At 42.5% G+C, this 9,593-nt stretch overlaps 2 protein-coding genes across 4 annotated transcripts; one reads left to right on the plus strand and one right to left on the minus strand.

The window, feature by feature from the left end:
• Positions 1-827: 827 nt before the first annotated feature.
• Positions 828-4,863, plus strand: LOC105570029 (leucine-rich repeat and guanylate kinase domain-containing protein-like). Of its 3 annotated transcripts, XM_012026945.1 has the most exons (7): positions 2,239-2,495; positions 2,730-3,172; positions 3,244-3,853; positions 3,922-4,086; positions 4,334-4,459; positions 4,532-4,698; positions 4,764-4,863. In XM_012026945.1, the coding sequence occupies exons 3-7, from the start codon at positions 3,611-3,613 to the stop codon at positions 4,849-4,851; spliced, it is 789 nt and encodes a 262-aa protein (XP_011882335.1). In that variant the 5' UTR covers positions 2,239-2,495; positions 2,730-3,172; positions 3,244-3,610; the 3' UTR covers positions 4,852-4,863. The 3 variants fall into 3 exon arrangements, with proteins under 3 accessions (XP_011882332.1, XP_011882334.1, XP_011882335.1); XM_012026942.1 differs by lacking the exons at positions 3,922-4,086; positions 4,334-4,459; positions 4,532-4,698; positions 4,764-4,863 and adding exons at positions 828-1,104; positions 1,225-1,491; positions 1,647-1,945 and having other exon boundaries at positions 2,014-2,495; positions 3,244-3,601; XM_012026944.1 differs by lacking the exons at positions 3,922-4,086; positions 4,334-4,459; positions 4,532-4,698; positions 4,764-4,863 and adding exons at positions 828-1,104; positions 1,225-1,491; positions 1,647-1,945 and having other exon boundaries at positions 2,014-2,495; positions 2,730-3,135; positions 3,244-3,601.
• A 73-nt stretch (positions 4,864-4,936) lies between these two features.
• On the minus strand, positions 4,937-9,587 carry LOC105570032 (zinc finger protein DZIP1L). Its single transcript, XM_012026949.1, has 8 exons — positions 8,802-9,587; positions 8,360-8,727; positions 7,859-8,212; positions 7,665-7,781; positions 6,341-7,595; positions 5,737-6,265; positions 5,540-5,660; positions 4,937-5,466 (listed from the first exon to the last, which is right to left on the minus strand). Exons 1-8 carry the CDS (start codon positions 8,920-8,922, stop codon positions 5,185-5,187), a joined length of 3,147 nt encoding a protein of 1,048 aa, XP_011882339.1. The 5' UTR covers positions 8,923-9,587; the 3' UTR covers positions 4,937-5,184.
• Between the last annotated feature and the right edge of the window lie 6 nt (positions 9,588-9,593).

Raw genomic sequence — 9,593 nt, forward strand, 5'->3', positions numbered from 1 at the left:
CGACGCGACAAACGAGAGAGACCGCCGAAATAGAACTGGCTGAACTGGCTCCGCTCTGATCGCGGCGAACCGAAGCGGAGCGGCCACGGGTTACGAGGAGACCAAGAGCGGGCGACAACACGGCGGGTCGAGTCGCCAAGTCTCGGGCGCGCCGATTGGTTCCCGCGCGACAGCCAATCGGCGGTCGGTCCGGAACGACGTCACGAGGAAAGAGGAGCGCGGGCTCGTTCGATTTATCCCCGTTTCTGTCAGTGCTGCGCGGACTAATTTTAATCTCGGTTAGGCAATTACGTTATATCTCTTATGCCCGTTTCCGCCGGTGCAGATTAACTTTAGTCTCGGCTTAAGTTACCTCTTGTCTTTTTCCAATTCGTAAAACTGGGAAAAGACACAAAGTTGAACTGCAAGATTAAAGTTAAACTGCGTTGGTAGAAACGGATATTACAAGTTTTGTTATCCATTTCTATCAACACAGATTAACTTTAGCCTGCTCTTTTTAGTTTTTAGTTCTAAGAATTAGAAAAGATAGAAAAGTTAGTTAACCTAGGGCCATAAATCTTTTTACTTTTCGCGAATTCACGCTAGAGAAAGAGATTCATGATCGAGCCCTCACATTGTCCTTTTTTTCCACAGAGATTCTCTAGTCTGAGTCTGGGACTCGATCATGAGTCTTTTTCTCTAGCGCGAACTCGCGAGAAGCGAAAAAATTTCATTAACGACTTCAGTATTTGTCAAATTTTTACTTTTCATGAGTTCACGTTTGAGGAAAAGATTCGCGATTGAATCTCTAAACTTGAAATCTGATCGAATTGATTGATTCAATTAATCAGAATTCAATCGACCTTTGCCAACAATTATTCCATTCAAATCTGGCCTGTATAATCGAAAATCTCTCCGACAACGTTGACCGCCTTCGCTTCTTTTACATTATATTATACGCGAATTAACCAAAAGTACAGAGTGAACGTTGGAGAAATGTCGGAACGTACGGAAGATACAGAGATACTGCGCGAAAACACCTCGGATAATCGCGTTCCATACGAAAGATTGAAAGACAGTTCTATGGAAAGAACCCAATGGACGCCAGCTGCCTCGTCTGCGAGAGTACGCTTCTTTTCTCAATTGAACTTTAACTCGACAGATCTTACAATTGCTTCCTTAGATTTCTAATTCCCTTTTCTCAAGCGAACTGTTTTACATAATTGCTTGGTCTCTCTCGCAAAGATCTGCTCCGAACGGAAGTCCCTTCTTCATCAGGAGCAAAGGCAGCGAATTATCGACAGCGACTGGGGAGGATACGCCTTGGACCTGGATTTATGGGAGGACAGCAAGTCGCCCGTGGTCCAGATAAGGCCGGGCGAGGTGTCGCTGGACAACAGAGAGACTGCCGGCTTTCTGTCCGACAGACTGATAGGCGTCGGCTCATCCTTCCTGGGGAAGTCGCCCGAAACCGGTCTCCACATTCTCAGCAAGTGTATTCTGAAAAATAGGGTACTGTTGGAAGTCCCACGTTTACTTGTACTTGATTCTGCCTTCCAGCAAGCAAAAGCGCTAAAAACTAACAGTTCGCCAGGGTCGTGGCAAATTAACGTTGCTTACTGGAATTCGAGTGTCGCGTTTATTCGCTGCTGCTCTTTGCTTTTCAGGGTCTCACGGACGTCACCATGCTGCGACACCATCGGCACTTGCAGTACATCAACGTCGCCGGTAATAACATAACGTGTTTGTCACCTGTGAGCGGCCTTCGATATTTGATGTACCTGAACGCGTCGCGCAATGAAATTGAACGCCTGTCGAGCTTCGTGTCTCCCTGGTATCTCACCTACGTAAACTTATCCTACAATCGTATGACGGACATCGGCGACTTGGCGAACTGCTGGAGCATCGTCAAATTAAACCTGTGCCACAACAATCTAGAAAACATCTCCGGCTTGGAAAATTTGAAGTAAACGCATAACACTGTGCCCTGATACGCGATACTCGATATTTGTGACCTATACGAGTTCGTTCCAGACATCTACGGTACTTGAACTTGTCCTACAATCTCATCGAATGTATCGAAAACCTGGACGGTCTGAATATACGAGAACTGAATTTAGAGGGCAACTGCATAACGTCATTTAGATCCGCTACGCCCGGCCGTGGCATAAACACGTTGCCCAGTCTGCGAATAATTCTCTTGGGATACAATAGACTGTCGTCCTTGGGCTTCTTCAAAGTGACCGTCGCGAAGGAGTGAATTGCACGCGAAAGTATTCATAATCCTCGTTGTAACTATATAATTGTTTTAGGACGCATACAGTTTACGCTTCGTAGATCTAAAGTTCAATAGAATCACCGACCTGTTGGAGGTATTGAATTTGAAGGGCTTGATATTCGAGGTCGATCTTCGGGGTAACATCTGCACGAAGTGGCCCAATTATCGAAACTTATTGATATCTTCCATACCAAGCGTTAGGTTTATCGACAGCATCGAGGTGTTCCCGGAAGAAAAGGTATTTCTTTCTTAGCGTTGTACCAAATAAAATTAGAAAACTCAATTTCTTGGAAAGGATTGAGAATGTTTTCTCTAAAAAAGAATATAGCGAAGTCCGTGACGACAATTCTGCTTCTATTCTGCCAGCAACTTGGTTTTTAACTTTGTTCGACAAATTTACGACGAATCGTTTGTTGCGCAAGATTGTTTAACGTTACGCACTGTGTAACTATTGCGAATAAAACTTTTCCAGGTGACGTCGGCCATGCTGTTTGCCTCGCCGCTGGATTTAACAGCCGCCCGTAAAGTAGCGAAATTAACGTTACTGGAGCAGTTGAACATTAGCAAGGTAGACGCTCACGTTCAACCGTACGATGAGATCAGCCCTCCTCTGATGATACTCACAGGACCGTCGGCGCTGAAGAAAATGGCACTTGCCTTGCACGTGGCCCAAACAAATCCCGACAAAGTAATCTTTGCAGATCCTGCAACATCCCTTCTTCCAAATCGGTCTCGAAGAAACGGCAGGATTCTTGCAGATAAAATACTGCTGTTGGCATACCACGAAAGAGATATGCGAAGACGATGACGAACGCAAGGCTCATATTCCTGTAAACAGAGAGGACTTTAACGACATGGCGCGACGTGGCGAATTTTTGGTAATCCTGGACCTCTTGGGCGACAGTTACGGATTCCGTTAGTGCTGATATTAGTTTGTATGGAAAATACCGTTGCGTGACGTTCGTGAACTAGATCTCTTTTTACAGATGTGAGTCAGATCAGTCCATTGATATCTGAACGCAAGATCGGGCTTACTCACATGAATCTGTACGCGGTTACGGAAATTTCTAAACGATACCCGAACGTGAAGGCGATCCTGGTGTTCGCGCAGAGCGTCGACCTTCACAGAGACTGGATACGAGAAAAGTTTGACGTTTATACGTGGATTAAGGACAGTGTGGAAAATTTGCTGGCTGTTAAAATAGGCAAGCACTGGGAGGAAGAAACAGAGACCGCTAGTTGCATATTAAGTTTTATCGAAGAAATTTTGGACGAAGTTCGGCTCTTGAGCTTCAATTTCCTACAATGCAGTGTTCCGTAAATTTCTGCTAAGTGCGCATATATTGTTAGATAATGTGCCGCCTGGTATTTCCAATTTACGGCATCTCCGTGCGGCCGCAAGGAAACGGGGCGACTACAACCGACATAATTTTGCAAAGCAAGACGATGCTACCGAAGGTCGTTCTAGGAAGGACCGAGGCAGCATCGCTGGAAAAGAAACGTATTACATTAACGGAAGCGAAGAATAGAAAACACATTATAAAATCGTTTGATCGATTGTCGTTTGAAGAGAGAAGACGTGAAACAGAATTAAAAGTACAAGGCGTAACTTTAAATGTAATTTGAGTACCTCGTATTTTTTAATGTCTCGGCATCGATATTAGGTGCTGTTGGACGAGGAATCGAATATTATTGTCGACGATGAAGAGACGAAACGTGAAGAGCACAGATCGAAGATATGGCAGCGTCGAACTACTCTGGTGACGAAGCCTGATCATTTTGACGACAATCTCAGCGAATCGACATCCTCCGAAGAAGCAATGGAGATTGTATATGCTTGAAACATTTTTTCCGGGAAAGAGAATTATTAATCTTTTACTCTCGTTCTTATTGTTATATTTCTATTATTTTGACTTTGTGGGGCATTCAAAAACAATACCTTTGAGTATCTTCGCTGTACATGAATATACGAATAACATATAACAGTAATCAAAACAGCTCAGTTCAAGAAAGGAAATATCACAGTAGGATAAATTTTCATCGACGTTTTGTTATCGTTATTCTCTTATTTTCTAGCAAGAGAGGATAACGCACAAAGAAAAGGCAGAGGCATTAAAAAATGTCTACGTCGAACTTGTTATAAAAAGTAGGAAATTGTATTTGGATTATCACGAAAGCCATCCTGGCTTCTTTACTTCAGTGGTAACACATTGTTCCTGTAGCAGTCTTAATTACATATAATATGATACTGTGAATTATTATTCTGTGTTGCAGTTGCTTATGGATGATTATACAAGAGCTTTTGACTCATTAATTGATTTAATTCACGAAACGTATACGAATTTGCCTTATAGAAAGTCGATCTTCTTATCAGAAATGCAGCATTTTAGACACGAGGCAATTCCCATCGCGCTTGAAAATATCGTTAACGAAATCACAGAGTAGGTATATGAAATTCGCGTAGCTTCAAGTTTTGCTTATCACAAAACAATATTTTCTGTTACAGAAATTTATCAATATCTAAACTCCAACGCAAAAAAATATTAAAATTGCGAGGGATCAATTGTCCTTCACAAAATAAGGATCGTGATTAACAAAGCAAATTAAAATATATGATACACAATGACGCTTCTCATCGTAGGACTCTAAAATAAGTTTTGGCTAAATCTTCTAGAAACAATCTGTATAACGTGTGTATTTTAAGTTTCATGTACAAGATTATTTTTAGTACACACGCGTTTTATACTGAAAATCCATAGTTTGTGCATAAAAATGTATTAAATAAAACTTATCCAATCCTAAACATGTATGTACACTGTTAATTATACATTAAACCTATTCGATTTACGATGTCAGCAATACAGAGCGGAAGATTGAAATAATAATTAAAAATTGCATTGTAGACACAGTGCCTGATATAATACTGCTTACTCCATCTGTAATATTTCGTCTATATCTGAATCCAAATCGGAATACTTTATTTCACTTTTACGTTGAGCGACGGCAAGATCTTTGTCCTTGAGAGTTCGCGGAGCGGCCTGCGGAAACATGTTGCCCGTCGTCCTCGGGCTTGCGAGATTCTGCGGACTGTTTAAAATCGAGTTTAACAGCTGATTTCCCGCATTGTAATTCGTAAGATCCTGTGAGCTCGTGTTGAGTCGAAAGATCGTGTCGACTGATCCTGCGGGTGCCTTCCTCGCTATACTTAACTGAAAAATAATTCGTAACAATGTTGTTTCAAGAACATGCTAATTACGCACGGAACACAGTATATGAGCCTACCTGTTCTTGTATCTTCTTTGATATTTCCGCGATTTTGTCGCTCTGCGATGTTTTTAAAACAATGTTGCCTGTACTCATAGACTTTTCTTTCTGCAACGCATATTCTCTCCTCTCAGCAAAACTTGATAAAAACAATATGGATTATTTTCACATTACAAATATGAAAATATAAAAAGTTACAATAAAATCTTCAATACCTTGAGACACTCCAGTCATTGCTATTTATTTGACTCTTCCTTTGACTGCCCTCCGTATCATTTTTCTTCTCATCTAAATCGAACAAGACTTTCTTCTTTATCAGGCTGCCGACTGAACCGCTCGTTGGTTTTAAAACACTTTTATTCTTCGGAGAAAGAACCGAATCGTCCGGCTGTACAATCGTACTATCCGAGTCATTGTTTTCGGAAAATTTCGGCGCTACCACCTGCTTCCTGTTGATCGGAGAATTCGCTTTACGCGCGTTATTATCCGACACAGTTATCTTCGTAGGTGAAATCTGCTTTATATCTTCTCGTGATTCAATGGAGCTCGCGGAAGAAATACTTGGAATCCGAGCCAGGTTTGGACTGACGTAAGTGTCCGCTCCGCTCTTTTTCACTGGCGATTCGCGCGTGTTCTCGTGCACCTCATCATCTCTATATTTCTTAGGAAGTAGCTCAATTTTTTGCTTCAGACGTAATTTCAACGGTGTTGTATTTTCCGTCTTCTGGACAGAGGTATACTCGCCTGAGAAACAAAAGATTGCATATTAACTGTCTACTAGAGTATACTAGAGTTTTAATATAGAAAATATATTATTACCATTATTCTTGCTGAAGGCTTTCCAAGCCTTCGATTTGACGTGAGTGACCAGCTTGTCCAGCGGAGAACTTTTCGTGAGCGTCGAATACCTCGATTCCTTACGATTCGCCGATATCCTTAGAAGAACGTCCTCAAGTATTTTCTGTTTGATTTGACTGTATCGAACTAGCTTTTTCGCATTAATATTTTGCTGATGCCTCACAATCTCCATTTTTTGCTTGTACGTTGCCGCAGGTATTCCTTGCCATTCTGGATCGATTCCCAATTCTCGCAGCCGGTTATCGAACATACTTAGCGCATCCTCCTGTATCGATATTCTCTTGGCATTGGGAGATTTAACTGCAGGCGTTTCATACTTTTTTATCAAATCATCGTCCGTTGTAACACTCTCGCTATCGGTTTCCGACTCCGACATCGACGACAAAGATCCAGATTCTGTCACGGAACTTACACTACGTCTTTCTAAGAACTCGGATCTTTTATTGGTCTTTATATTGTCGGTGTGTAACGCGTCTTTCTTCTCTCTAACACCTATGTACTTTTTATTTACATCAATAGGATGCTCTTTGGTAACAGAATTTTTATTTGTGCGAACGATTTCATCCGTGTCACTCAACACATCGTAATACCTCGCATTGTTTCTCGTTTTCTTGACTTCCGATCTGTCCGATTTTTTCATAGACTTTGCATTCAAGCGTTCTACAGTCCTGCTGTCAGTAACAGCTTTCTTATTACTCTTGCTTTTTACAGTACTATCTTTACTAGGCTTATTTTCGGTTTGTGCCACGACTGACATCAGTTTGTCACCGTATTCTTGACTAGATTCACTATCGACATCTTGAACGACCATCTCGGTAATCTCAGTATTATTTGAACTCTTATAAGCTTTGCTTTCATTGCTGTCGCGGTTTATTGTTAACAAAGGAGACTTGTGGATTTCTGCCGGGTTCTTCTCCCAAGTTTTATAATTATTGATCTGTAATTGCGAATTACTGATCTCACGTGACAAGTTGTTCAACTGCTTTCTTTGCTCCACCAACATATTGGATTGGTCCACAGACTGTTTCTCTAAGTCGTGCACCTTAGAGACGTACTCAGACTTTATTCGATCGGCTACTTGCTGAGTCGCTTTCAATTCTGTGGTCAACTTCTCGATATCGCGACGATGTTGGGCCTCCATGTCCTCCATCTTGATTCTCCAATGATTCTCTTGCGTTTGTAATTTTACCTGCATATTTTCCATGCCCGGCGTCAACTGAAAAGACAAACTAATATAGCCTAGCACTGGAAAAACTAACGTACAAGAGGGACCCTGATTTCTCACCCTTTCAAGAAGTTGATTTCTCAAATTCTCAATCTCTTTCTCTTGCTGACTGATCAGAGTTTTCACATTCGTCTCCAGGATACTCTCGTTTACAACGTGATCCTTTTCCCTTAATGCCTGCAAAAAGGCTCCAAGTAATTCGTGAGGAACACCACGCAAACAGAATAAAAGTTATTTAATTATAAAATTTGTACGCGTATCTCGTCGAACAGCATCCTCTTCAAACTTCCGATATCTTCGTGGTATCTTCTCTGCTCGTGAAATTTATCCGCTTTACCGTTGTCGTACTCGTTTTTACTCATATTCCTCGCGTAGTCCTTCCCCATGTTATCCAGCAGTTTGTCGGACTCGTTTCTTATCACTCTTTCAGTTTGATTCAACCTTTCCTTCAACGTCTTTATCTCGTTGTGCAACTTCTCCGTTTCTGCTCGATAATGATCGTGCACAGGTGAGGCGGTGACCCCCGCGTCCGATATGAACGAATGTTTGCGCGCTACATGAGCACTCACGAATATAGCGCGTACAAATGTTTTCGGGCAATGCGGGCACTACAAAAAAAAACACCATGCGGTGGTTTGAAATCTCAGGAGCATCGCATCGATTTATTATTTACAACTTGTAACCAGCAGAGGTCAGTTTTATTGTCGACAGAATGCGCCTCATTTTCGACAGACGGCTCCGTCCAAATAATCTACCTTGAAAACTTCCCCGTTGGAGATCTCGCCGACGCTGGTTTCAATCAGCTTACGCCTCTCCCGCGTTCTATCCTTGAGACTCTTCACGGTGTCCTCCAGGGCGGCGATTTCCTTCTTCATACCGACGTTCTGCTCAATCTTCTGCCGCAGCTCGTCCTTCAGTATTATCACGCTGTGATCCAGGTACTGTTTGCAGTACAGCAAATACTCGACTGACAGCTGCGCGAGCCGGAACAGCTTGACGAAGCTGGGGTCCAGGATCTTGACGTCGTACTCGCTCTCCAGGCAATAATCTATTACGTTATTGATGTTCTGATCGATGGTGGAGAAATCTCTCTCCCGCACGACTCTGTCTATGTCTATGGCGCCTGTAAAGAGATGACAGGTTGTCAGTAATTTGTCAATCAATTCGAAACTTCGTCATCTGTGACCAGCGACACACCTATGCGATTCCAGTCGACTCGCACCCTGGACCCATGCATGTTGAAGTAAAATCCCGACTCCCTGGCGAGCTTCGGGAAGTCGTGGCACCAATTGGTGCCGGCTCGAAACGAGAATGCCATTATTTACAGACTTGACTCGCGCGCAGCGGGGAGAGTCTTAGAAAGAGATCCTTCCGCGGGGGAGAAATCCCGCGCTTCCGTTCATTCGCTCGCGTATTCACGTGTCGCGCGTACCCGCGCGAAATCTCCACCGCATAACTGCTCGCGGTCGCCCGCGTGTGATCCGCGCAACGTCATTTGCGATCGCGACTCGCACGAGCGGGAGGATACAAACGGCAGGTGTCAAAGTCGGTGTAAATCTTTGACTATATAAGTATGGACTGCTAACAGTTCTTCAGGTGTGTAGCCAACATAGAGCAGCGCTGCAAAGTACCAAACGGGAAAATGACAAACTAAAATGCGACGCCATGCTTATTCTTATTGCATCAGTTCTGTCATAATGTAATTTTGATCTCCAATTTTTATTTAAAAATCGTGATTTATTAATTATATTACTACAAAAATGGTGGTGTACTGTTTTGTTGAGGGATGTACTTCTACCCAATATAAGAAGAAGTCGCAGGAAAATGACGAACCAGTGTCATTTTACGGGTAAGTTAATACTTAACCTAATACGAGGGTTGCCTTTTATATTTTGCGAAAAATGATGAAAGAACAGTAATTTATCATTGAAAATGACTTTATTTAATGTTCACGTGTCAATTCCATTTTTTGGCCGAGATGAATTTTTC

This window comes from Vollenhovia emeryi, unplaced genomic scaffold, assembly GCF_000949405.1.
Source record: "Vollenhovia emeryi isolate VEMERY1.0 unplaced genomic scaffold, V.emery_V1.0 DF939122.1, whole genome shotgun sequence".
NCBI lineage: Eukaryota > Metazoa > Arthropoda > Insecta > Hymenoptera > Formicidae > Vollenhovia > Vollenhovia emeryi.

What these genes read in the sequence shown, in the direction of transcription:
- LOC105570032 (XM_012026949.1), bottom strand. Translation starts at nt 8,922, where the DNA reads ATGGCATTCTCGTTTCGAGCCGGCACCAATTGGTGCCACGACTTCCCG. An exon ending in AGTCGACTGGAATCGCATAG is followed by an intron (nt 8,728 to 8,801) that starts GTGTGTCGCTGG and finishes ATCTCTTTACAG; the next exon opens with GCGCCATAGACATAGACAGA. An exon ending in AGCCTTCAGCAAGAATAATG is followed by an intron (nt 6,266 to 6,340) that starts GTAATAATATAT and finishes TTTGTTTCTCAG; the next exon opens with GCGAGTATACCTCTGTCCAG.
- LOC105570029 (XM_012026942.1), top strand. Translation starts at nt 976, where the DNA reads ATGTCGGAACGTACGGAAGATACAGAGATACTGCGCGAAAACACCTCG. An exon ending in CAGCTGCCTCGTCTGCGAGA is followed by an intron (nt 1,105 to 1,224) that starts GTACGCTTCTTT and finishes TCTCTCGCAAAG; the next exon opens with ATCTGCTCCGAACGGAAGTC. An exon ending in AGTGTATTCTGAAAAATAGG is followed by an intron (nt 1,492 to 1,646) that starts GTACTGTTGGAA and finishes TTTGCTTTTCAG; the next exon opens with GGTCTCACGGACGTCACCAT.